Source organism: Pseudochaenichthys georgianus, chromosome 16, assembly GCF_902827115.2.
Source record: "Pseudochaenichthys georgianus chromosome 16, fPseGeo1.2, whole genome shotgun sequence".
NCBI lineage: Eukaryota > Metazoa > Chordata > Actinopteri > Perciformes > Channichthyidae > Pseudochaenichthys > Pseudochaenichthys georgianus.
This window is the reverse complement of record NC_047518.2, coordinates 45,915,327-45,939,017: the sequence shown is the minus strand read 5'-3', so window position 1 is coordinate 45,939,017 and position 23,691 is coordinate 45,915,327. Positions and strand designations below refer to the sequence as shown.

General features: G+C 40.2%; 2 protein-coding genes across 2 annotated transcripts in view; both read left to right on the top strand.

Annotated features, from left to right (window-relative positions):
• LOC117460575 (killer cell lectin-like receptor subfamily B member 1B allele C) overlaps window positions 1-23,691 on the top strand; it is a 461,418-nt gene that overhangs the window by 115,376 nt on the left and 322,351 nt on the right. The gene's annotated exons all lie outside the window — the stretch shown is intronic.
• rhbg (Rh family B glycoprotein) lies at window positions 35-23,660 on the top strand. The gene is given in 11 exon segments (XM_071206011.1): window positions 35-363; window positions 10,337-10,523; window positions 11,018-11,168; window positions 11,265-11,412; window positions 12,358-12,524; window positions 16,935-17,072; window positions 18,781-18,914; window positions 20,378-20,463; window positions 20,466-20,498; window positions 21,029-21,102; window positions 23,030-23,660. Coding segments are annotated over 11 exon segments (1,377 nt in total). The 5' UTR covers window positions 35-182; the 3' UTR covers window positions 23,108-23,660.

The following is a 23,691-nucleotide window of genomic DNA, read 5'->3' as shown; positions in this document are numbered from 1 at the left end:
TCTGTCTGAGAGTTTCTCCTCCACACACCCACACACACACACACACACAGCAGCCTCCTGTCTCTGCACCTCGGGGAGTGTGTGTGTGAGAGAGAGAGAGAGTGTGTGCAACTACTTTCTGTGCTGGATCTGTAATCCCCCCCGTCCCCAGTCAGCCTCTCTTTTGCTCGGGGAAAGACAACATGACGGACGCAGCCACCAACATGAGGCTGAAGCTGCCGGTCATCTGCTTCATCCTGCAGATCATCCTCATCATCCTCTTCGCCACCTTGGTGCAGTACGACCACGACACGGACGCCGCGGCATGGCACGACGGGAACCACACTTCTGAGTCCGAGAACGACTTCTACTACCGGTACCCGAGTGAGTGTCCCGGGGACAGGAGGGTCAGGGGTCAAATGCTCTGAGTGCTAAAGCGTGTGCAATGATGCTGTACCTTTGTTCTTTAGGACAGGGATATCAAAGCCGGGAAATACAACGCAGAAAGTCAGACTTTTCTTTCATTAAAAGTGAAGAATAACCTTTTTTTTGTCAGTATTTCCACCGTTTCCGTAACTGATGCAGAGGCTTTCGTGCAAAAGCCATGATTTAAAACATCATGTGTGAGCAACTTGTGATTCAACAATGCTAAAGAAAGGTGATGCAATGACTACTTCTGCAAAGCTTTAATTATTGGATATATTATGACATGACATACAAAGGCTGTGAACTCATCCAAAGAAAGGCGTGTGGGAACTCTTCCATATGTAGCATTGAGACTAATCCTTATATGTCTCTAAGAACCCCTATCCTCTCCAAAAGCTCTGAATGCTAACGTGTGTCTGAATTGAAGTAACAGCAAGTTTGTGTATCACTACGGTAACTTTGCAAACCGGAAAGAAATGGGTGCTTTAACATGTTTTTTGTGACTCATAGAGCTTTGACACCATTGCATGTCTTAAAAAATACTTTCAAAAGGGTTTTAGTTACAGTAGAAATGAAGGGGCTATACGTGTCCCACTTCTGACAGCTAGTCATTGGGGAGACAATATGTATCATCAGACTTTAGACAGTGTGCTATTTTAAAAAGTGAATCCTGGTTTCAGACCAGACTTCTACTACCGGTACCCGAGTGGGTGTCCGGGGACGGGAGGGTCAGGGGTCGAATGCTCCAAATAAGATTAGATAAAATGGAACTTTATTAATCCCTGCGGGTAAATTCAACAGGTTAAGATTGAAAAACAGGACAGATTAATACAATTAAAGATACAATTAAAATGATATACAGTTAAGTACACTTTTAAAATAAGAAATGAATGAAAGAGGGATATATGAAATATTCACAGATAGGATTCGTTTTTTTGACAAATTGGGAAAATTGTGTCAGAAAACGGGTCAAAGTGAACCCACGTTTTGTACGGTTTTAAACACGAGCTTTACAACTTTGACTTGTCCCTCCGAACCCCGTACGGACTCTTCCATCAACACTAAGATAAGACAATAAGATAAGAAGTACTTTATTGATCCCAAGTTGGGAAATGTTTGCGTTGCAGCAGCATACAAAGACAAGGCATTGTAAAGTGAAAAAGGATATTATCAAAGTCAAAGTCAGCTTGTCAAAATGTCTACATGTGTTATGCATCCAGACATCTCGAGATACCGTTTCCCGCAGTCCAAAGAAAGGGCCTAGATAAACGGGGTATACGACTAAGTCATAGTTTTAATACGTGCTGGTTAGTAATATACTTAAAGTATTCAAAGTACAGCTTCAGTGCAGTAGCAGCGGAGATGGGCAGAAAGGTGACTGGTGCTGGATGAGGGAAGGGTGTGTGTGTGTGTGTGTGTGTGTGTGTGTGTGTGTGTGTGTGTGTGTGTGTGTGTGTGTGTGTGTGTGTGTGTGTGTGTGTGTGTGTGTGTGTGTGTGTGTGTGTGTGTGTGTGTGTGTGTGTGTGTGTGTGTGTGTGTGTGTGTGTGGGGGGGGGGGCGGGGTTCAAGTCCAGTTATATATATATATATTATTATATTATTAATACACTCTGCTGGCAGTCCCGTAGTTCTCTTCCAGCCAGAGGAGACTTGTTAGAGAGTCATTGCAGTGGGAATGTTTTCCTGTATCTGTCCTTGTACATGCTAGTGTGTCTGAATTTGAACTGTTACGACAGTATCTTTGCAAACTTGAAAGACACGGGTGCTTTCGCAAGAAAATAAATCCAGATTGTGTCAGTCTTTTGTGAATTATAGAGCTTTGACAACAGTGCATGTCTTGACAAATACTTTTAAAAGGTTTTCAGTTAGAAATGAAGGGGCTTCAGAGGCTGCCTTTCAGTAACATTAAGTAAATATTCTGAATTCACCTTCTTTCAGTGTAAGTTATGATTCAACAATGCTTAAGAAAAGTGATGCAATGGTTACTTCTGTTATTGGATATATGACACACAAAGAAAGGTGTGTGTGAACTCTTCCATATGTACCATTGGGACTAATCCCCTTTCTAATAATGCTTATGTCTCTAACAACCCCTCTCCTCTCCTCCATGCTCTCCAAGTGATCTCAATAACTGTAAGTATGTCCTTCCTGCATGCCACCCCAACGTACTTACATGTTTTAGAATCCTTTAGTTCCTGGAAACTCGTCGGGAGGAGAAGCTGTTTGCGGCGTGAAGAGAATGAGAGCTCTCTGCTGCACTAATTGGACGCGTCCCATTCTCTCCGGGTTCATAGAAATGTGTTCCGGTCCGCTGGAGGAAGATCCGTTGATCGTTCATTTCCTCATTTACACGGATTGATGGTGTCGAAGAAAACGTACCCTTTGCCGCCATGCACACAGAGTTACAAGTCGTGTTTCAGCATTACATACTCTGAACCTATCAGTAAAATGAACTGCCTGAAATAGAATATACTAAAGGATGTGACTATGTAGTCGTGTGTACATCTCTAGGGGATAACATCGTTTAATCCTTTTTTTTTATTTCTCGCTTTCATTGTGGATTTGAAAAGCACGGATTATCTTTTTTATTATCTTTTTTCCCAGTGGATAACCAAAGTACACAACTAAAAGTATTACAAACCCATAAGTAATACTAACAAATAACAAAAATCTAAAACAACAACAAACATATGAAATAAAAAGACAGAAAGGAGGAAAAAGGAGACAAGGAAAGGAGAGGAGGAAAGGAGAGGAGGAAGTATAATGTGTTATTAAATATGTCAAGATAGCAGATAAACAGATTAGCAAAGAGACACTAACTTCCCCACTATTCCACCTTAAAACAAATCCAGCTGAAGTCACATGTTGGAGGGGGGTGTGTCCCAACAAGTGGCACACAGACACAGGGGTTACCTGGGCGTCCCTCAGGTGTGGGGGAGGTGTCCCGGGGCAGAGCAGAAATGAGGAGAATGTAGAGACGAAAGCTTTTAAACTCTTAATGAAATAGAACAGCCTCCCCCTGCAGGCAGCTCACTCTGATGAAGTCTCTCTGTCAGACACTGATGTGAAGTATGCCAGAACTGACACTCGCCAGCAGGGAGACATTTAACACCTGGAGGACAAATACTATCAAAGGGACAGTGTAGATAAAACATCAGTATGTAGTGTCTCTACTTTAAAGAGTCCTCTCCAGCTGATGTTCAGGTGTATATCAGTATGTAGTGTCTCTACTTTAAAGAGTCCTCTCCTGCTGATGTTCAGGTGTATATCAGTATGTAGTGTCTCTACTTTAAAGAGTCCTCTCCTGCTGATGTTCAGGTGTATATCAGAATGTTGTGTCTCTACTTTAAAGAGTCCTCTCCTGCTGATGTTCAGGTGTATATCAGTATGTAGTGTCTCTACTTTAAAGAGTCCTCTCCTGCTGATGTTCAGGTGTATATCAGTATGTAGTGTCTCTACTTTAAAGAGTCCTCTCCTGCTGATGTGCAGGTGTATATCGATGTAGTGTCTCTACTTTAAAGAGTCCTCTCCTGCTGATGTTCAGGTGTATATCGATGTAGTGTCTCTACTTTAAAGAGTCCTCTCTTGCTGATGTTCAGGTGTATATCAGTGTGTAGTGTCTCTACTTTAAAGAGTCCTCTCCTGCTGATGTTCAGGTGTATATCAGTATGTAGTGTCTCTACTTTAAAGAGTCCTCTCCTGCTGACGTTCAGGTGTATATCAGTATGTAGTGTCTCTACTTTAAAGAGTCCTCTCCTGCTGATGTTCAGGTGTATATCAGTATGTAGTGTCTCTACTTTAAAGAGTCCTCTCCTGCTGATGTTCAGGTGTATATCGATGTAGTGTCTCTACTTTAAAGAGTCCTCTCCTGCTGATGTTCAGGTGTATATCAGTGTGTAGTGTCTCTACTTTAAAGAGTCCTCTCCTGCTGATGTTCAGGTGTATATCAGTATGTAGTGTCTCTACTTTAAAGAGTCCTCTCCTGCTGATGTTCAGGTGTATATCAGTATGTAGTGTCTCTACTTTAAAGAGTCCTCTCCTGCTGATGTTCAGGTGTATATCAATATGTAGTGTCTCTACTTTAAAGAGTCCTCTCCTGTTGATGTTCAGGTGTATATCAGAATGTAGTGTCTCTACTTTAAAGAGTCCTCTCCTGCTGATGTTCAGGTGTATATCAGTATGTAGTGTCTCTACTTTAAAGAGTCCTCTCCTGCTGATGTTCAGGTGTATATCAGTATGTAGTGTCTCTACTTTAAAGAGTCCTCTCCTGCTGATGTTCAGGTGTATATTGATGTAGTGTCTCTACTTTAAAGAGTCCTCTCCTGCTGATGTTCAGGTGTATATCAGTGTGTAGTGTCTCTACTTTAAAGAGTCCTCTCCTGCTGATGTTCAGGTGTATATCAGTATGTAGTGTCTCTACTTTAAAGAGTCCTCTCCTGCTGTTGTTCAGGTGTATATCAGTATGTAGTGTCTCTACTTTAAAGAGTCCTCTCCTGCTGATGTTCAGGTGTATATCAGTATGTAGTGTCTCTACTTTAAAGAGTCCTCTCCTGTTGATGTTCAGGTGTATATCAATATGTAGTGTCTCTACTTTAAAGAGTCCTCTCCTGCTGATGTTCAGGTGTATATCAGTATGTTGTGTCTCTACTTTAAAGAGTCCTCTCCTGCTGATGTTCAGGTGTATATCAGTATGTAGTGTCTCTACTTTAAAGAGTCTTCTCCTGCTGATGTTCAGGTGTATATCAGTATGTAGTGTCTCTACTTTAAAGAGTCCTCTCCAGCTGATGTTCAGGTGTATATCAGTATGTTGTGTCTCTACTTTAAAGAGTCCTCTCCTGCTGATGTTCAGGTGTATATCAGTATGTAGTGTCTCTACTTTAAAGAGTCTTCTCCTGCTGATGTTCAGGTGTATATCAGTATGTAGTGTCTCTACTTTAAAGAGTCCTCTCCAGCTGATGTTCAGGTGTATATCAGTATGTAAAGTCTCTACTTTAAAGAGTCCTCTCCTGCTGATGTTCAGGTGTATATCAGTATATAGTGTCTCTACTTTAAAGAGTCCTCTCCTGCTGATGTTCAGGTGTATATCAGTATGTAGTGTCTCTACTTTAAAGAGTCCTCTCCAGCTGATGTTCAGGTGTATATCAGTATGTAGTGTCTCTACTTTAAAGAGTCCTCTCCTGCTGATGTTCAGGTGTATATCGATGTAGTGTCTCTATTTTAAAGAGTCCTCTCCTGATGATGTTCAGGTGTATATGAGTATGTAGTATATCTACTTTAAAGAGTCCTCTCCCGCTGATGGGGGGTGTGAGAGAAACTCTCTCTGGAGGCCATTTACATGCACTAAAACGTATATAAAACCACAAAATGCATTGTTTGGCCTCTTTAAACAATATATACACTGTATATTTGACCATTAAGCTTAACGTCACCTGCAAAATGCCTCAAAGAGACTGTAGCGTTACTGTAGAATTTTATATTTCAATGTTAGATTTGGTGGAATTCCCTTGTGGAAATTCTCCAACTTAAAGAAGTGTCGGCGGTTTAACTGTGCGGCAATGCAAGTGAAAGATTACTATCAAAATCAAACAATACTGACAGTTGGTAGAAGACAGGACACCTGCATCTGCTTACGTCAAAGCCCTTCATTTGACTTCCTTAACAATCAAACCAATCCCATGTTCAGGACTCTTGATTTCATACTACTTTTGCTTTTACTTCTAACACGAACAACACACTGGAGGTTGCCTCTGCAGCACTATTTAAAACCCACAGAATCAACCTGCCTGAGGATAGAGGAATAATCGCAGAGAGTAAAGGTCCATTAGCTTTAACGGCTGCTGATAATCTTTAACCTGACACCTCCACTGTCACGGGAGCTGAATCAGAAGTCAACCTTCATGTTTGAGGGCTGTGTATACACAACCTCCATCCTCACTGCACGCCTGGAAAGAAGTGTACCATAAACACACAGGTTCTGCAGGGCAGCTTGTAAATCTGTGTGTCGGGGTCTTATAGTCAATGCATCGTCTGTCCTATCTGCTCCTGTGAGATAAGGATGGTATGTGAATTGATAATATTCCTTTACAAGTCACCCTCATGGGCAACAGATCTCCTGAAGGTGAACAAAGCGGTCGAAAAGGCTTTGAAGGAGCTTGTCGAGATGTTATCTCAATGGGACCCGGTTATACGCATACCGTCACTTATCAATGGGAACATTTGTAATATTGAAAGTCAAAGAAGTCGCTGTAGTTGCTGCATTAAATTATCTGTATGTAGTGTCTTTAAAGAGTCCTCTCCTGCTGATGTTCAGGTGTATATCAGTATGTAGTGTCTCTACTTTAAAGAGTCCTCTCCTGCTGATGTTCAGGTGTATATCAGTATGTAGTGTCTCTACTTTAAAGAGTCCTCTCCTGCTGATGTTCAGGTGTATATCAGTATGTAGTGTCTCTACTTTAAAGAGTCCTCTCCTGCTGATGTTCAGGTGTATATCAGTATGTAGTGTCTCTACTTTAAAGAGTCCTCTCCTGCTGATGTTCAGGTGTATATCAGTATGTAGTGTCTCTACTTTAAAGAGTCCTCTCCTGCTGATGTTCAGGTGTATATCAGTATGTAGTGTCTCTACTTTAAAGAGTCCTCTCCTGCTGATGTTCAGGTGTATATCAGTATGTAGTGTCTCTACTTTAAAGAGTTCTCTCCTGCTGATGTTCAGGTGTATATCAGTACGTAGTGTCTCTACTTTAAAGAGTCCTCTCCTGCTGATGTTCAGGTGTATATCAGTATGTAGTGTCTCTACTTTAAAGAGTCCTCTACTGCCGATGTTCAGGTGTATATCAGTATGTAGTGTCTCTACTTTAAAGAGTCCTCTTCTGCTGATGTTCAGGTGTATATCAGTATGTAGTGTCTCTACTTTAAAGAGTCCTCTCCTGCTGATGTTCAGGTGTATATCAGTATGTAGTGTCTCTACTCTAAAGAGTCCTCTACTGCTGATGTTCAGGTGTATATCAGTATGTAGTGTCTCTACTTTAAAGAGTCCTCTCCTGCTGATGTTCAGGTGTATGTAGTGTCTCTACTTTAAAGAGTCCTCTCCTGCTGATGTTAAGGTGTATATCAGTATGTAGTGTCTCTACTTTAAAGAGTCCTCTACTGCTGATGTTCAGGTGTATATCAGTATGTAGTGTCTCTACTTTAAAGAGTCATATCCTACTGATGTTCAGGTGTATATCAGTATGTAGTGTCTCTACTTTAAAGAGTCCTCTCCTGCTGATGTTCAGGTGTATATCAGTATGTAGTGTGTCTACTTTAAAGAGTCCTCTCCTGCTGATGTTCAGGTGTATATCAGTATGTAGTGTCTCTACTTTAAAGAGTCCTCTCCTGCTGATGTCAGGTGTATATCAGTATGCAGTGTCTCTACTTTAAAGAGTCCTCTCCTGCTGATGTTCAGGTGTATATCATTATGTAGTGTCTCTACTTTAAAGAGTCTTCTCCTGCTGATGTTCAGGTGTATATCAGTATGTAGTGTCTCTACTTTAAAGAGTCCTATCCTGCTGATGTTCAGGTGTATATCAGTATGTAGTGTCTCTACTTTAAAGAGTCCTCTCCTGCTGATGTTCAGGTGTATATCAGTATGTAGTGTCTCTACTTTAAAGAGTCCTCTCCTGCTGATGTTCAGGTGTATATCAGTATGTAGTGTCTCTACTTTAAAGAGTCCTCTCCTGCTGATGTTCAGGTGTATATCAGTGTGTAGTGTCTCTAATTTAAAGAGTCCTCTCCTGCTGATGTTCAGGTGTATGTAGTGTCTCTACTTTAAAGAGTCCTCTCCTGCTGATGTTAAGGTGTATATCAGTATGTAGTGTCTCTACTTTAAAGAGTCCTCTACTGCTGATGTTCAGGTGTATATCAGTATGTAGTGTCTCTACTTTAAAGAGTCCTATCCTGCTGATGTTCAGGTGTATATCAGTATGTAGTGTCTCTACTTTAAAGAGTCCTCTCCTGCTGATGTTCAGGTGTATATCAGTATGTAGTGTCTCTACTTTAAAGAGTCCTCTCCTGCTGATGTCAGGTGTATATCAGTATGTAGTGTCTCTACTTTAAAGAGTCCTCTCCTGCTGATGTTCAGGTGTATATCAGTATGTAGTATGTCTACTTTAAAGAGTCCTCTCCTGCTGATGTTCAGGTGTATATCAGTATGTAGTGTCTCTACTTTAAAGAGTCCTCTCCTGCTGATGTTCAGGTGTATATCAGTATGTAGTGTCTCTACTTTAAAGAGTCCTCTCCTGCTGATGTTCAGGTGTATATCAGTATGTAGTGTCTCTACTTTAAAGAGTCCTCTCCTGCTGACGTCCAGGTGTATATCAGTATGTAGTGTCTCTACTTTAAAGAGTCCTCTCCTGCTGACGTCCAGGTGTATATCAGTATGTAGTGTCTCTACTTTAAAGAGTCCTCTCCTGCTGATGTTCAGGTGTATATCAGTATCTAGTGTCTCTACTTTAAAAAATCCTCTCCTGCTGATGTTCAGGTGTATATCAGTATGTAGTGTCTCTACTTTAAAGAGTCCTCTCCTGCTGATGTTCAGGTGTATATCAGTATGTAGTTGTGTATGCCCCATATCACACACAAAAATATCCAGCCATGCAGATATTTTCAGATGTATTTGGTTGTTTTGTGTGAACCTTCCCTTTAAAGAAACCCTACCAATTAACCCTTTAGCTAATAATTCAATAGAGAGTTTAAGAGTCCCCACAATGGTTGAACTCTAATTGAAGGAAAACTTCAATCTTTGTGGAAATTAACCATTCAAAATGGTCAAATGTAATCAAATGAATTGGGAAGAAATATTAGTTTCCCTTCAACAGAACTCACTTGACAGTAGGACACGAATTCGGCACAGCAGAACTTATTATTGGTTTGATTTTGTGGGGTCCTCCTGAATATCAGAGAGTTTATCTGGGACAAATTGCTAACGGGGACACCGGCAACTCCTGCAACCAAGCCATGCCAATGAATGGTCCCCATGGTGACAGCAGCTACTGCACAGGGCAATATTGTGTGTGGTACAAATAAGTGACAATTTGAAAGCAGTGCTTGAAACAAGATAATGAGTTGGGTTGGAAGTCGAGATGGATTCATAGAATCTCATAATAACGTTTAGGTTCTGGGTTTCAAAACAATAATGTCCTGATGGAAGAGCATTGTGCAGGCTGGGGTCCCCGCTGACCAGAGCTTATGTAACTGTGCTCAATTACAGAGAAAGGCTGCTTTCAATGACAAAGCCCTCAAGTGACTCAGTTGTTGGCAGTAAACTGGTGTTTTTGTTGATGGAGGCTTTTGAGGAACGCACATATTATGTCGATCTCAATGACTAGCATCCTCTCTGAAGTGCTCTTGGTACTCTACTACATGGATGTGTATTAGAACTAGTATAAAAGGACATTTAAATATCATCCAAACAGAAAAGGAGGGAATAGTTCAAAAGTGTTATGGTTTAGCTTCGATCAAGTTTTCAAGTTATGTTTTCTGCATTCAACTAAAGGTGTATTGGGTAGTCAATTAATCTTTTGTTTGATTGACGGAAAATTAATCAGTAGCATTTTTGATATTCAATCAATCATTAAAGTCAAAATGGAAGACAAGCAGTTTTGCCTATGGTTTCTGCAAAGTGTCAACAGCCGTTCCTCACACATTTCTCACTATTTCTAGATTTTATAATCCATCAATCAAGAAAGTAATTGGCAGATTAACAGAAAATGCATAGGCAGCACTAAAGTTGATTATTTCACCAACATCAATGCTGTGCTTGCATGGTTTTAAGATGGGAAGAAAAAAAAGATAATAGTAGTGGGCCCCATATCGAGCCTTGTGGCACTCCACCTTTTTAGTGTGTTAATCGATCATTCTTTTTACCATCTAAACCTATGTTTTCTACATTATGCAGGTTTCCAGGATGTGCACGTGATGATCTTCATCGGCTTCGGCTTCCTTATGACCTTCCTGCAGCGCTATGGCTTCAGCAGCGTGGGCTTCAACTTCCTTATCGCATCATTCGCCCTGCAGTGGGCCACGCTCATGCAGGGCTTTTTCCACGGTATGCATGGAGGCAAGATCCACATCGGGGTGGAGAGGTACGTGGTAACCACACTGTACATGCATCAATACATACAGACTGCAGTGCTGACACATACATACAGAACCAATATGTTGGACATCAATGGGATATCAAGAGGAATCGATGTCTTGAGAATCAGAATTAGAAATCTTTTATTCGTCCCACAGAAGGGACATTTAGACCAGCAAAGGTACAGTGCAGATAAAAGAGATATACTTACACTCCCTCTGTAGGTATCTTTGAGATTTTAGCATTTGCTGACCATTTCCATGCACACAAATCTATATAACACTCAACAGGAAAGGGGAAAACCCTAAAAAGGAGGATAGGGCCTCTTCAAAAGTTGTTGAATCAAGTGGAATGAAATGTTTTGGCCAACCAGACTTAAACAATACTTCCTAAATATCTATTGAATTGAACATCTCAGACAGAACATTAGATATCATATTGTGTTGTCCATGCCCACAAGATCCTGTCGTAATGTCTATTATTTAACTGTTTTTCTTTCAGCATGATCAATGCTGATTTCTGCACTGGGGCTGTGCTCATCTCATTTGGAGCGGTTCTGGGTAAAACCAGCCCGATCCAGCTGCTGGTCATGGCGATGTTCGAGGTCACACTGTTTGCTATCAATGAGTTCATCCTGCTTTCCATTCTGGGGGTGAGTTGAAAAAACTCACTGAAAGATTGTACAACATACGTATCTTTATTCTCCCAATATGTCTAATTTCATATGCTTTGGCTTACTTTCTTTTAGGCCAAGGATGCCGGAGGCTCCATGACGATCCACACATTTGGAGCTTACTTCGGACTTATGGTGACCCGAGTCCTGTACCGGCCAAACCTGGATAAGAGCAAACACAGGAACAGCTCCGTGTACCACTCGGACCTGTTCGCCATGATCGGTAAACATCTATTCAAAAGTCAAAGTCAACTTTAATCTTACTCAGACAGAGAGATCGAAATGACGTTTCCAACAATCCCGAATACGAAAATAAAATTATACAGATATGTATAAACATTTGTAAAATATGTATATCCTATACACATATGCACACATTAAGATAAAAGAACACAACAATCAATATATAAAAAAATAACAGTTCAAGCTGGGTTTTATTGTTCACTGTCGACAAGAATACTTTTATTTGTATCTAAAATTCTGCTTGTGCTGCCATCTGTCTTGCTAAGGAATGTAAAATGTCCAACTGATTTTCCTCCACAATATATTGGATTTAGAAAGAAATTGCTCTGAAATTCAGTGTTTTGTTTAAACAAAAAATAAGTTTTTACTAAAGAGAAACTGTACTTAATTTGACTTTAACACAAATGACTCTTGACTTTTGTTTGCTTTTCATTTGGGTTTTGTTGTCCTCCTTACCTGAAAACTTATAATGCTTCCTAGATTCAATCAGCAAGCAGCCGACCTTGTTGTGTTGTACTTTGTCAATTCGTTTAGTCATTATTTCATAACATTGGGTTGGCATGGTCAGTCTAAAAGCAGCCCTTAAGCAATGGACCTTGTCTTTGTTCTTGTCAATAGTAGTACAAAAACGAACTCAAGAAAACGGGTGTTCTTGATCTTATCCCCTTTAACTGGAATTACATACATTGGGTCTTGATCAAAGCTTTGCACTGACACACAAGTTGAAGTATTGAACTTCTGTCTCTTAGAAGGATCTTGACTTGTATCATCTCTTACCTTTTGGTTAACCTCCAGGTCTAATATATCACTGTAATAAAATGCCGTTAGCAGTGACGACTCATTGGTGGAATGGCCCAATGCAGCTTTAACATCACATCATCCAATCAACCAACTGAATGCTGTCCTTACTGCTTTTATTTCTCAGGTACCATCTTCCTGTGGATGTACTGGCCCAGCTTCAACTCTGCAGTCACGGCTCACGGAGACGACCAGCATCGCACGGCCATGAACACTTACTACTCCCTGGCCGCCTGCACCATGGCCACATACGGCATGTCCGCCCTCACTGCACACGACGGAAAGCTTGATATGGTGAGGACACATTATCTTCACATACATTAAATGGTGGTGCCAAAAATAAGTTCAAATCGCCAGAGGTGGGAAGTAGTGGAGTACAAATACTTTGTTAAGTACATTTTTCTGGTATCAGTACTTTACTCCACTACTTGTTTTTCTGACGACTTTTTACTTTTACTTCTTATATGTTGAACTCAAATACCTGTACTTTCTACTTCTTACATGTTGAACACAAATACCTGTACTTTCTACTTCTTACATGTTGAACCCAAATACCTGTACTTTCTACTTCTTACCTGTTGAACACAAATACCTGTACTTTCTACTTCTTACATGTTGAACCCAAATACCTCTACTTTCTACTTCTCACATGTTGAACTCAATTACCTGTACTTTCTACTTCTCACATGTTGAACCCAAATACCTGTACTTTCTACTTCTTACATGTTGAACCCAAATACCTGTACTTTCTACTTCTTACATGTTGAACTCAAATACCTGTACTTTCTACTTCTCACATGTTGAACACAAATACCTCTACTTTCTACTTCTTACATGTTGAACCCAAATACCTGTACTTTCTACTTCTCTCATGTTGAACCCAAATACCTGAACTTTCTACTTCTTACATGTTGAACCCAAATACCTGTACTTTCTACTTCTTACATGTTGAACCCAAATACCTCTACTTTCTACTTCTTACATGTTGAACCCAAATACCTGTACTTTCTACTTCTCTCATGTTGAACCCAAATACCTGAACTTTCTACTTCTTACATGTTGAACCCAAATACCTGTACTTTCTACTTCTTACATGTTGAACCCAAATACCTGTACTTTCTACTTCTCTCATGTTGAACCCAAATACCTGTACTTTCTACTTCTTACATGTTGAACCCAAATACCTGTACTTTCTACTTCTCTCATGTTGAACCCAAATACCTGTACTTTCTACTTCTTACATGTTGAACCCAAATACCTGTACTTTCTACTTCTCACATGTTGAACCCAAATACCTCTACTTTCTACTTCTTACATGTTGAACCCAAATACCTGTACTTTCTACTTCTCTCATGTTGAACCCAAATACCTGAACTTTCTACTTCTTACATGTTGAACCCAAATACCTGTACTTTCTACTTCTTACATGTTGAACCCAAATACCTGTACTTTCTACTTCTCTCATGTTGAACCCAAATACCTGTACTTTCTACTTCTTACATGTTGAACCCAAATACCTGTACTTTCTACTTCTCTCATGTTGAACCCAAATACCTGAACTTTCTACTTCTTACATGTGGAACTCAAATACCTGTACTTTCTACTTCTTACATGTTGAACCCAAATACCTGTACTTTCTACTTCTTACATGTTGAACTCAAATACCTGTACTTTCTACTTCTTACCTGTTGAACTCAAATACCTGTACTTTCTACTTCTTACCTGTTGAACTCAAATACCTGTACTTTCTACTTCTTACCTGTTGAACTCAAATACCTGTACTTTCTACTTCTCTCATGTTGAACCCAAATACCTGTACTTTCTACTTCTTACATGTTGAACTCAAATACCTGTACTTTCTACTTCTTACATGTTGAACTCAAATACCTGTACTTTCTACTTCTTACATGTTGAACTCAAATACCTGTACTTTCTACTTCTTACATGTTGAACTCAAAATTATATATTGAATACACAACACATTGTTTTTGGAGTGTTTATTTCTCTCCTTACTAGAATTTATGTGCAAACATATTTCCATTCCCCCGCCGCGTAGGGTAATCTAGGCTAACCTGCTATCATAGCTAACTAAGTATGTGTCGAGTACTTTTAAGCAGCTTGTGGAGGGAGGTCTGCGCTTCATGTTTTTGATTCTCCTACCTCTTATCATCATGACTATTGAAGCTGAATCCCAGATGTGTTTGGTTTGTTGTAGCTGGGACCCTCCCGAACACTCCCGTCTGTGATTCAGTTGAGTTCAGAACTGCAACATATTTTCCCATTTCAACTTGTGTATGCAGGATTGAAAGCTTCTCCCCACAAATATAGCAGCAAACAACTGCATGCTGGGTAAAGATACAGTGGAGCAATGTGTGTGTTAGCAGAGAATGAAGTCACACTCACTCTGTGGTTTAGCCATCCCTGCAGTTTGTGCATGTGTAGCTACTGTAGCTAAAGGCCGCTGCTCGACACCACGCTCATATAATAATAATACATGACACTTAAAGACGCTTACAACATATGGCGTTTAGGTTGTTGCCTTTAGCTTCTCCCTGATAGGATTCCTTCTGTGTTGATGGTTCAGGAGGTTTGTTTACTGTCTCTTACTCTCCTCTGAAATCAATCAGTGAAAGCTGTGAATAAAGCAGGTTCACGTTGAAAATCGGAGATTCTCCCAGCACACTTTTCGGTTGCAGCTAACATTAGCTCGGCGTGTTTCTCTCATTACTTCAGATACAGACGTCCCAACACTAAAACCCTTGGTGGTTAGGTTAGCATTGATAATATCACCGAAGCAGATCTGCCACCTTTCAGTTCGGCGCTCCACCCCATGGTAATACTGTTAGCTTTGGTACCCTGTTGCTATTATTTGTGCTAATAGCAATGTTAGCTGCTAGCTGGTCTATCAGCCATTACCATGTTGAGACCCATAAGGAAGCAATCTCTCCATCATAAACATGCTTTAGTTTTGAATTGAGAACCTTAAAGTGTAAGCTAGCTTTAGATATACTAGCTTTTGAATATCTAAAGTTGGCAAAAGTTCATTGTTTATTCACGCTGTGAGCTTTAAGCCGACAGTGGCAGTGATCCAGTCTGTAATCTTTGGTGTTTCTGCTAAGAAGCTCAGTCAAGGCTCGATTACATAGCGTCATATCTAGAATCCCAGATCCTTAATATGCCTCGCAAATATTTAGTTACACTCTTTTACAGTCAGTTAACTCTTCGATTATATTTTCTGTATATTTTGTATCCCAACCTGAAGGATTATATTATGTTTAAAGCATCTTCTACACAGCCATGAGTTCATTATGGGAGAAATATGCATGCATCATGTCAGTATTTATTAAAGTCTTCAAACGTCAAGATTCTACGGTTACATTTAAAGTTGCTATTCTTTCACACACACATACGGGTATTGGGCCGAGGGCGACACCGAACTTCCGGTATCCGCCGTTTTACGCGAGGTGCAAGCAGGCCAAGGGTTTAGCCGTACACCGTCTAGCTAAGCTTCCTGTACTGAATATCATAGTCTATTGCCTTAATCAAAATCTAGTCAACTCTAAAATACCACATATATGCAATGGCATGATAATATTATTGTGACAAGTGGGGTGTTCACCTGGTGTTTCCAGAAATTAGACGTAGATGCAGCCAAAATCGACGAAGGCCACTGTCGACAACCCACACAGATCTAGTTCACGCTGGTAACGACCTAAAGCACACCCCTCAAGTCCAGAGATGTAATCCGAAGACATGCAGCGATTTCTTCGGTCGTTAATTCAGAAAACAAACCTAGTGCGCTCTGCCTGGCTAGCTGTTTATATTAGCACCTCCAGGATATTTGCACCTCCATGAAAATGGCGTATTTATATATATACAGTATATATATATGGTGCGTGTTGCATTGTGGGTAGCTCGTGACGTCACTGTGTGTGAAAGAATATCATAGGTGGGTGTCCATTATCATCTGGCCGGGGACAACAGCTGGAAATTAGCAATGTTGGCTAAAGCTGCCCCATTTACTGTTTTCAGTGACAGCTGATCTATGGAGACTGTCCTCGACACTATGAACAAATAAACTAAACTAAATATTAGGGATGTTACGTTGGCGAACGATCCGAGTCGTAGCCTACTTGGTGAGAGCCGTTCTTTTTACCGTTGATTCACTGCCTGCCATAAATCCACTCGCCTTTATGTGAACAGGGAAAAGGCTTGATTTTGTTCCCCAAGCGTATTCCGTGAAGACCTGCCCCCGGAGTGCCTCTGATTACAGAGGGTACATTCAGAGTAGTACATTCACTGACATGAACTACATGGATATGGCGCCACCTTGTGTCATGTTTACAATGCAGATTATGGACATTAGGTCTTGCAATACAGTCAATCATTATCCTGGTGATTATTTCGCAGATAAACCTAGTGACCCCGCCCCCTTAAAAAAACCTGGCTCTTTTCACCGGCTCTCGGAAAGGAACTGAACCATAAGATAAGATCCTGCGCCATAATTCTCATCACTATTAAATATATCCTATAATAAAAATACATGATTTCAATAAGGTTTGAATTGACTCAACAGTAGTGTTAGGATTAAAGTGTATCTTACTCTTTCTTGACTGGATACAAACCTCCTCTGCATCTGCGAAATGCTGAAAACAATAAAGAAAATTGGAACATAATAACTTAACAAATTGTTCTCCACTTTAGGTCCACATCCAGAACGCTGCGCTGGCCGGCGGCGTGGCGGCAGGAACAGCCGGAGAGATGATGCTAACGCCGTACGGATCCATGATCGTCGGCGTCCTGGCCGGCATCATCTCTGTGCTGGGATTCAAGTTCCTCACGGTGAGCATGACTCAGCTTTTAATCATCAAGCCTTCCTTTTCTTTTTATTACTGCCGATGTTTTAATATGTATATGTCGCATGGTTGGAGGAGCTCAGGTCAGAAGGATTTCATTGCTCTTTCTACACCGTAGCTTATGTGCATATGACAATAAAACCTTTGAATGTAATTGAATGATACTGATACATTTGAAGTAGAGAAAAAAGCATGAAAAAGAGACTTGCTTTTCTTACATGTTAAAGGTCTCCGTGCAAAATGCACTTTTTAATGTCCTTTATACGTAAATGTAGGGATGCACGATATTGGTTTTTTGAAACCGATACCGATAACTTCCTGCTTCTCAAGACCAATACCGATAACTTCCTGCTTCTCAAGACCGATACCGATAACTTCCTGCTTCTCAAGACCGATACCGATAACCAATAATAATATAATATATATATATATATATTAAATGTACCTGTAGTTTTTGCACACCTGGTGGTAAAAAAAAGACTAGTAGTGAGTAAATGACATGAGCATTACTACTATGAACAAAGCAATGCCAAGAACAGTTCTGACTCTTCAAAGTGACCATATTTATTTTCCCAAATAAATGTCTTGCCTTTTTCAAAAGCCTCGTGGATAGGTGAAAGCCCCGGTGCCTTTGCAGCTGGCTTTGGATTCGCCGCTAGTTTAGCAGCGCAGGCGTCTTCGTACGCTGTTAACACACCATCGTAGCCATGGCGATGTTTCAGGTGACTGATCAGGTTGGAAGTATTATAGCTCGTTGCCTTCTTCCCTCCTCGTGGAACTTCTGCATGTGTTAATACAAATAGCAAGCGACCTATCTAACTCTGAAACTTTGAAATAGTCCCATACTACCGACGACATGTTTGTTTACTGTCCTGGCTTCACGGCCGCACGCCATTTACGTCACAGCCAGGCATGAGTTAGGGGGCGCTGGATTTGTGAAGAACTCCCCTCTTCCTAAACCACTAACACCACAGTACTGGCAAAGCGGGAGGAGCCGAGTGAAAAACAAGCGCCCCTCATCCCAATCCACCCACACCGCAGGATCTCTCTTTTATATATTGTATATTATCGGGGCTATTAATACTTTTATCGGGTTTATCGGGATGACGTCATAATTCCTAATATCGGACCAATAATTATCGTGCACCACTATAAACATGTGTCCCCGGTGCGTCGGGGAACTCACGCAGCGTCAGAAAATAAAACCCTCTCTCCGTACCCAAATCTCTAAAAACGGGGAACAACGGAGCTGATCCAGATTTGCGTCCGATATGACGTAATATCTGAAATGTGGGCGGGCTTTACACCCACGGCTCAATCAGAAACGTTGCTGTCAGAAACAATGCAGACGTGTTTTGGCCGTAATATGGTCTGTGTTTACATTAGCATGCTAACACTCAGAGCTAACCTGTACTGGAGAGAGCATGTGTGTGAAGAAGCAGGAAGTAGAAATGAAGTCACCTTGTGGTAAACCTGTGTCCAAAGTGTCCAAAATCCATAGATATGTTTTTAATATGTTTTTATATATCTGATACCCATGATGTATGCCTAAAGATAGCATGATGGGAGATCTTTAAATTCTCTTTCTTCTTCATCTTCATCTTCATCTTCTTCTTCTTCTTCTTCTTCTTCTTCTTCTTCTTCTTCTTCTTCTTCTTCTTCTTCTTCTTCTTCTTCTTCTTCTTCTTCGTCAGCCCATCCTGGAGGAGAAGCTGAAGGTCCAGGACACCTGTGGGGTTAACAATCTGCACGGCATGCCCGGCATCCTGGGAGCCATCGTGGGAGCGGTGACCGCTGCCGTGGCAACTACAGACGTTTATGGAAAAGGGTAAAACATTTAGTTACTTTAAAACACGTCTAGTTTCAAGCTGCTAAAGTCCAGAAATGTTGAGGACCGCAAAGTTCCCAGCACGTAGAAACTGCCGGATGCTAACTTGTATGTCGGGCAATTTGCACAATTAGTAAGTTGAGTGAATTAGCATTATAGCCTATATGGACATACATTATAAAACGGACAAGTCAAATCAAGCAATCTGATTGGTTCTTAGCCGTGATATAATGAGCGTATACCACGGCCTGTCGTGAGCTGTTGCTTAATTATAGCCTATATGGACATTAGTTTTTTGAAATGGCTCGGCCGAGGATGAGAAATGGCAGTTTTAACCAGAAAAGGCCAATATCTGCACTCTGTGGGATGACTTGGACGAGTTGTGGGTCGATTTTGAAGATTGTCTCATCTGGATTGGACAGATTGACAAATTGTCCACAGTCGAGGTAATAACTGATATCTTGTCACTTCTATTTCCAATGGTCTCAACACGACTATGGTCAAAATGTGGGATGATACAATTCCACAATGCACCAAATGATATCCCAAAGGAAAGTTACATATTAAATAGGACTTCTTCACACTAATCTGTGTCGGTGTGTGGTTCCTGTATGAAAGCCAGCTGTATGGTCCATCGTTCAGTGTGTGTGTACAGACAGAGAGAGATATGTAAAGTGCTCGGTTACCTACACGCTGCACATATTCGCTCGCAGGGATGAACTGATTGCTTTTGCCACGGGAGAAGGTAAAGTGCAACAAGCCTTAACTCGACAGCGGTTAGTCCTGAATGTTCACATGTCTTTAGTTTGAGAGAGAGACTCAGTGCGAGGGCGTGTCTGCTGGACAGCATTCAGTCACCGATCGTATCGACGGCGCTGACAGGTCTCAGTTCACCTCGGGCCGACCGCCTGACAGAGCGAGTAACGACCTGCAGATCACTCCACTGATGGGTACACGTTAAATACGAGCAGCCTAATATCACAAGCAGCGGTGCAACGTTCACTCAAGTATTTAAGTACTTTGGGGTATTGGAAGTACTTTTTGAGTTTGTATCTTCTTCAGTGTGTCAGCCAAATGAAATGTGAAGTGCACATGTTAAGTAGTTAGTGCACTTTATGGACTTCACCGGTTTATGTTGTTAAGTTAAGAGTTTTAGAGTTCATAACATCTGATATGTTTTCTTAAGTTTAACTAGCAGTTAATCCAAAAACATTCCTTAACCTTACTTTTACAGTTTTTGATTGAAAAATCTTTGTTATTTATTTTAGATTTTTCTGCATTTAATGTTTTTGCTTTAATACTTTTACTACATTGTGTACTTCAACTGAAGGGACACTTCTAATGCAGGACTTCTACTTGTACCAGAGTATTAGTTATTTTGAAGTACTTATACTTGTTGTATACATGTTGATGAGAAACAGTATGATAGGAGACCTTTAAATCTGTTGGCTGTGTGTTTTCAGAATGGCCGATGTGTTCCCCGACGTGGCGAGCGGAGAGATCGGGGCGTCCTATCAGGGCGTCCGGCAGGCCATCTCCCTCGCCGTCACTCTGGCATCGCCCTGCTGGGGGGGCTCATCGTTGGTGGGTGTCTCATTTGAATGGACGATTACAAATGTTACGATTTTATTTTATTTGTATTTATTCATATATTTATTTTATTTAATTCAATTTAATGATTTTTGTTCATTTAATTGTATTTAAATGTATGCTTTTAATTTATTTAAATTTACAATTTAACGTTTGTTTGCCCTAATTCCTGACATTTTATTTATTATATTATGTTAAGTATTTTTTTATTTATTTAATTTCATTGAATAATAATGAATGAGAACACCATTTGTCTGGTTGTGATTCTGATCAGAAAAGGCTGAATGTGGTTTCAAGTCGTTTTAAGCTTCTCAATACCTCACGACACCACGTTGATATCAAAGCTGTGCCATGCTGTCAAATAACTCGTACTTCTTTAACTATCAAAACTAATGTAGTTATATTTTAATTGTAAGTAACGTAAATGCTTCGACACAGTACCTCATTAAAGAATATACACTCAGATGTCTTTCGTGTACATCAGAGGGTCATCGCGAGAAATGAAAGTGCCGTTTCTGGTTCAGGTTTTATTCTGAAGCTTCCGGTGTTCGGCGCTCCTTCTGACGCCATCTGCTACGAAGACAGCATCTACTGGGAGGTGAGACCTTTAAAGCCATCTGTGGTTCAGAGAAGTAAAGAAACCGAGTTACTCAAGTACTGCACTTCAGTACAACTTTGAGATACTAGTACTTCACTACAGTTCAGATGTACATGGTGTACTTGTACTCCACTACATGTATTTAATACCTTCAGTTACTTCACAGATCTGGATGAATGATGTGAAATATAACCAAGTGTTGAATCAGACTTTAGTTCCACCTGGAGTAAATCCACCAGCTACCCTGCAGTCTACAAAGTACTTCAGACTAGCTGCACCTTCACCAGCTACCCTGCAGTCTACAAAGTACTTCAGACTAGCTGCACCTTCACCAGCTACCCTGCAGTCTACAAAGTACTTCAGACTAGCTGCACCTTCACCAGCTTTGAGAACACTTTCATGATCAATCATTATAAAACATATCATATATATTATTCTGAAATGGACCAATCTGCACAACGACTACTTTTACTGTCTTTCACTATATTTGATGAGAATACTTTTCTACTTTCACTTGAGGAACATTTTGAATGCTTTTACTGTAACAGAGTATTCCTACACTCTGGTACTTCTACTTTTACTCAAGTACAAGATCTGAGTACTTCTACTTTTACTCAAGTACAAGATCTGAGTACTTCTACTTTTACTCAAGTACAAGATCTGAGTACTTCTACTTTTACTCAAGTACAATATCTGAGTACTTACTCTTACTTAAGTACAAGATCTGAGTACTTCTACTTTTACTCAAGTACAAGATCTGAGTACTTCTACTTTTACTCAAGTACAAGATCTGAGTACTTCTACTTTACTCAAGTACAAGATCTGAGTACTTCTACTTTTACTCAAGTACAAGATCTGAGTACTTCTACTTTTACTCAAGTACAAGATCTGAGTACTTCTACTTTTACTCAAGTACAAGATCTGAGTACTTCTACTTTTACTCAAGTACAAGATCTGAGTACTTCTACTTTTACTCAAGTACAAGATCTGAGTACTTCTACTTTTACTCAAGTACAAGATCTGAGTACTTCTACTTTTACTCAAGTACAAGATCTGAGTACTTCTACTTTTACTCAAGTACAAGATCTGAGTACTTCTACCACCTCTGGTAGTATCTGAACGATATCCTGCCTAATATTTCTGGAAATAACTAAGCAATATAATGCTATTTCCTTATGTTACTTTATTTCTGCAGAAAATACGTAAAAGGACAATTATGAAATAAATCTTACATTTTAAATGAAGCTTCACCGTCAAGATATTTCACACTTAGTCGTGTTATTTTATCTTATAGTACCTGAAGCTGTATCTCGCTCCAGTCGAAGGGTGTAGCGTTAAATGTGGCCACCAGATGGCGAGCAGGATTTAAAATAAAAAGAGAAACTGTGATGAGACAGTATAATGTCTGACCACCAGGGGGAGCAAACTCACCACACACACACACACACACACACACACACACACACACACACACACACTGTAATGTTATCAGATTTATCACAGGAACAGATTCCCTCCTGCTTCTCACATTGGGCTGACGTCATTTAATTTACCCACAATGCACCGTGTATCATCACCCTGCTTTTGTTTCCTGCAGGTGTGAGCACAGGTATTTGAGTGCACATGAACATATATAATGTTAGATTCATGAATTTGTATCTTACTTTGTTTTTTTATAATCTCACTAAAAAGAGGCATCTTGTTACAAAATAATTGCATTTTAAAAAAAAATCATAAAAAACGAATAGTGGAAAATAAAGAAACATGGCATAAAGAGGAAGACACTGATTTACACTTTTAAAAGCAACGATCAAACTGCATTTCATCTGGAAAATTAGGGATATTTTAAAATAGATGGATACAATTATTATCATAGTATTTGTTTACTTTACATATATTTTTTTAAATATTCTTTTATTTGTTTCAGGTGCCCGGAGAGGAGGAGGCTCACGACGATCAGCTGACTGCTGTGAGGACCACCGAGACTGAGAAGCTCAACAATTAGACACACACACACACACACACACACACCACACACACACACACACACACTGAGTATCACACCCTTTAGGTTGTTAAAAGTGAAAACGCACCGTGTTCATGTCAGCGGCCAAATGTCTGTTCATGTAAAAACTCACGTCTTTTGTTTGCAAAATTGAAATGTCTTGCCCTTACATCATGAGTAATGCCGGCCGCGGCCACCAGAGGGCGCTGTGGGGCTGTGTGTGTGCTGAAACCAGGCCAAGACTCGCAACACAGTTTAATGTCAGCGGTCAATTGAAACCAAAGACAAACTCATTCAGATCCAGAGTCCTACTTTTTACACAAACAGAGTCCTGGGGAGAATTGGTTACATTTAGAAATAATACATTTGTATTTTAAATATGGGATTTAAAATCTGAGGCGCATATAAATATATTTTTTTGTATTACCTCCTAATGTTTTAGGTTCGGTTTCTTCTGCGATATTTTATTTCTCGTATTAAACTGTTTATGTTTAGTTAGATCATAAATGTCACTGTTGGTTCTGTTGTGTGCATTTTGTATTGTAATTGTGTGTTGGACCTTTAACCAATAAAGATTTGAAATA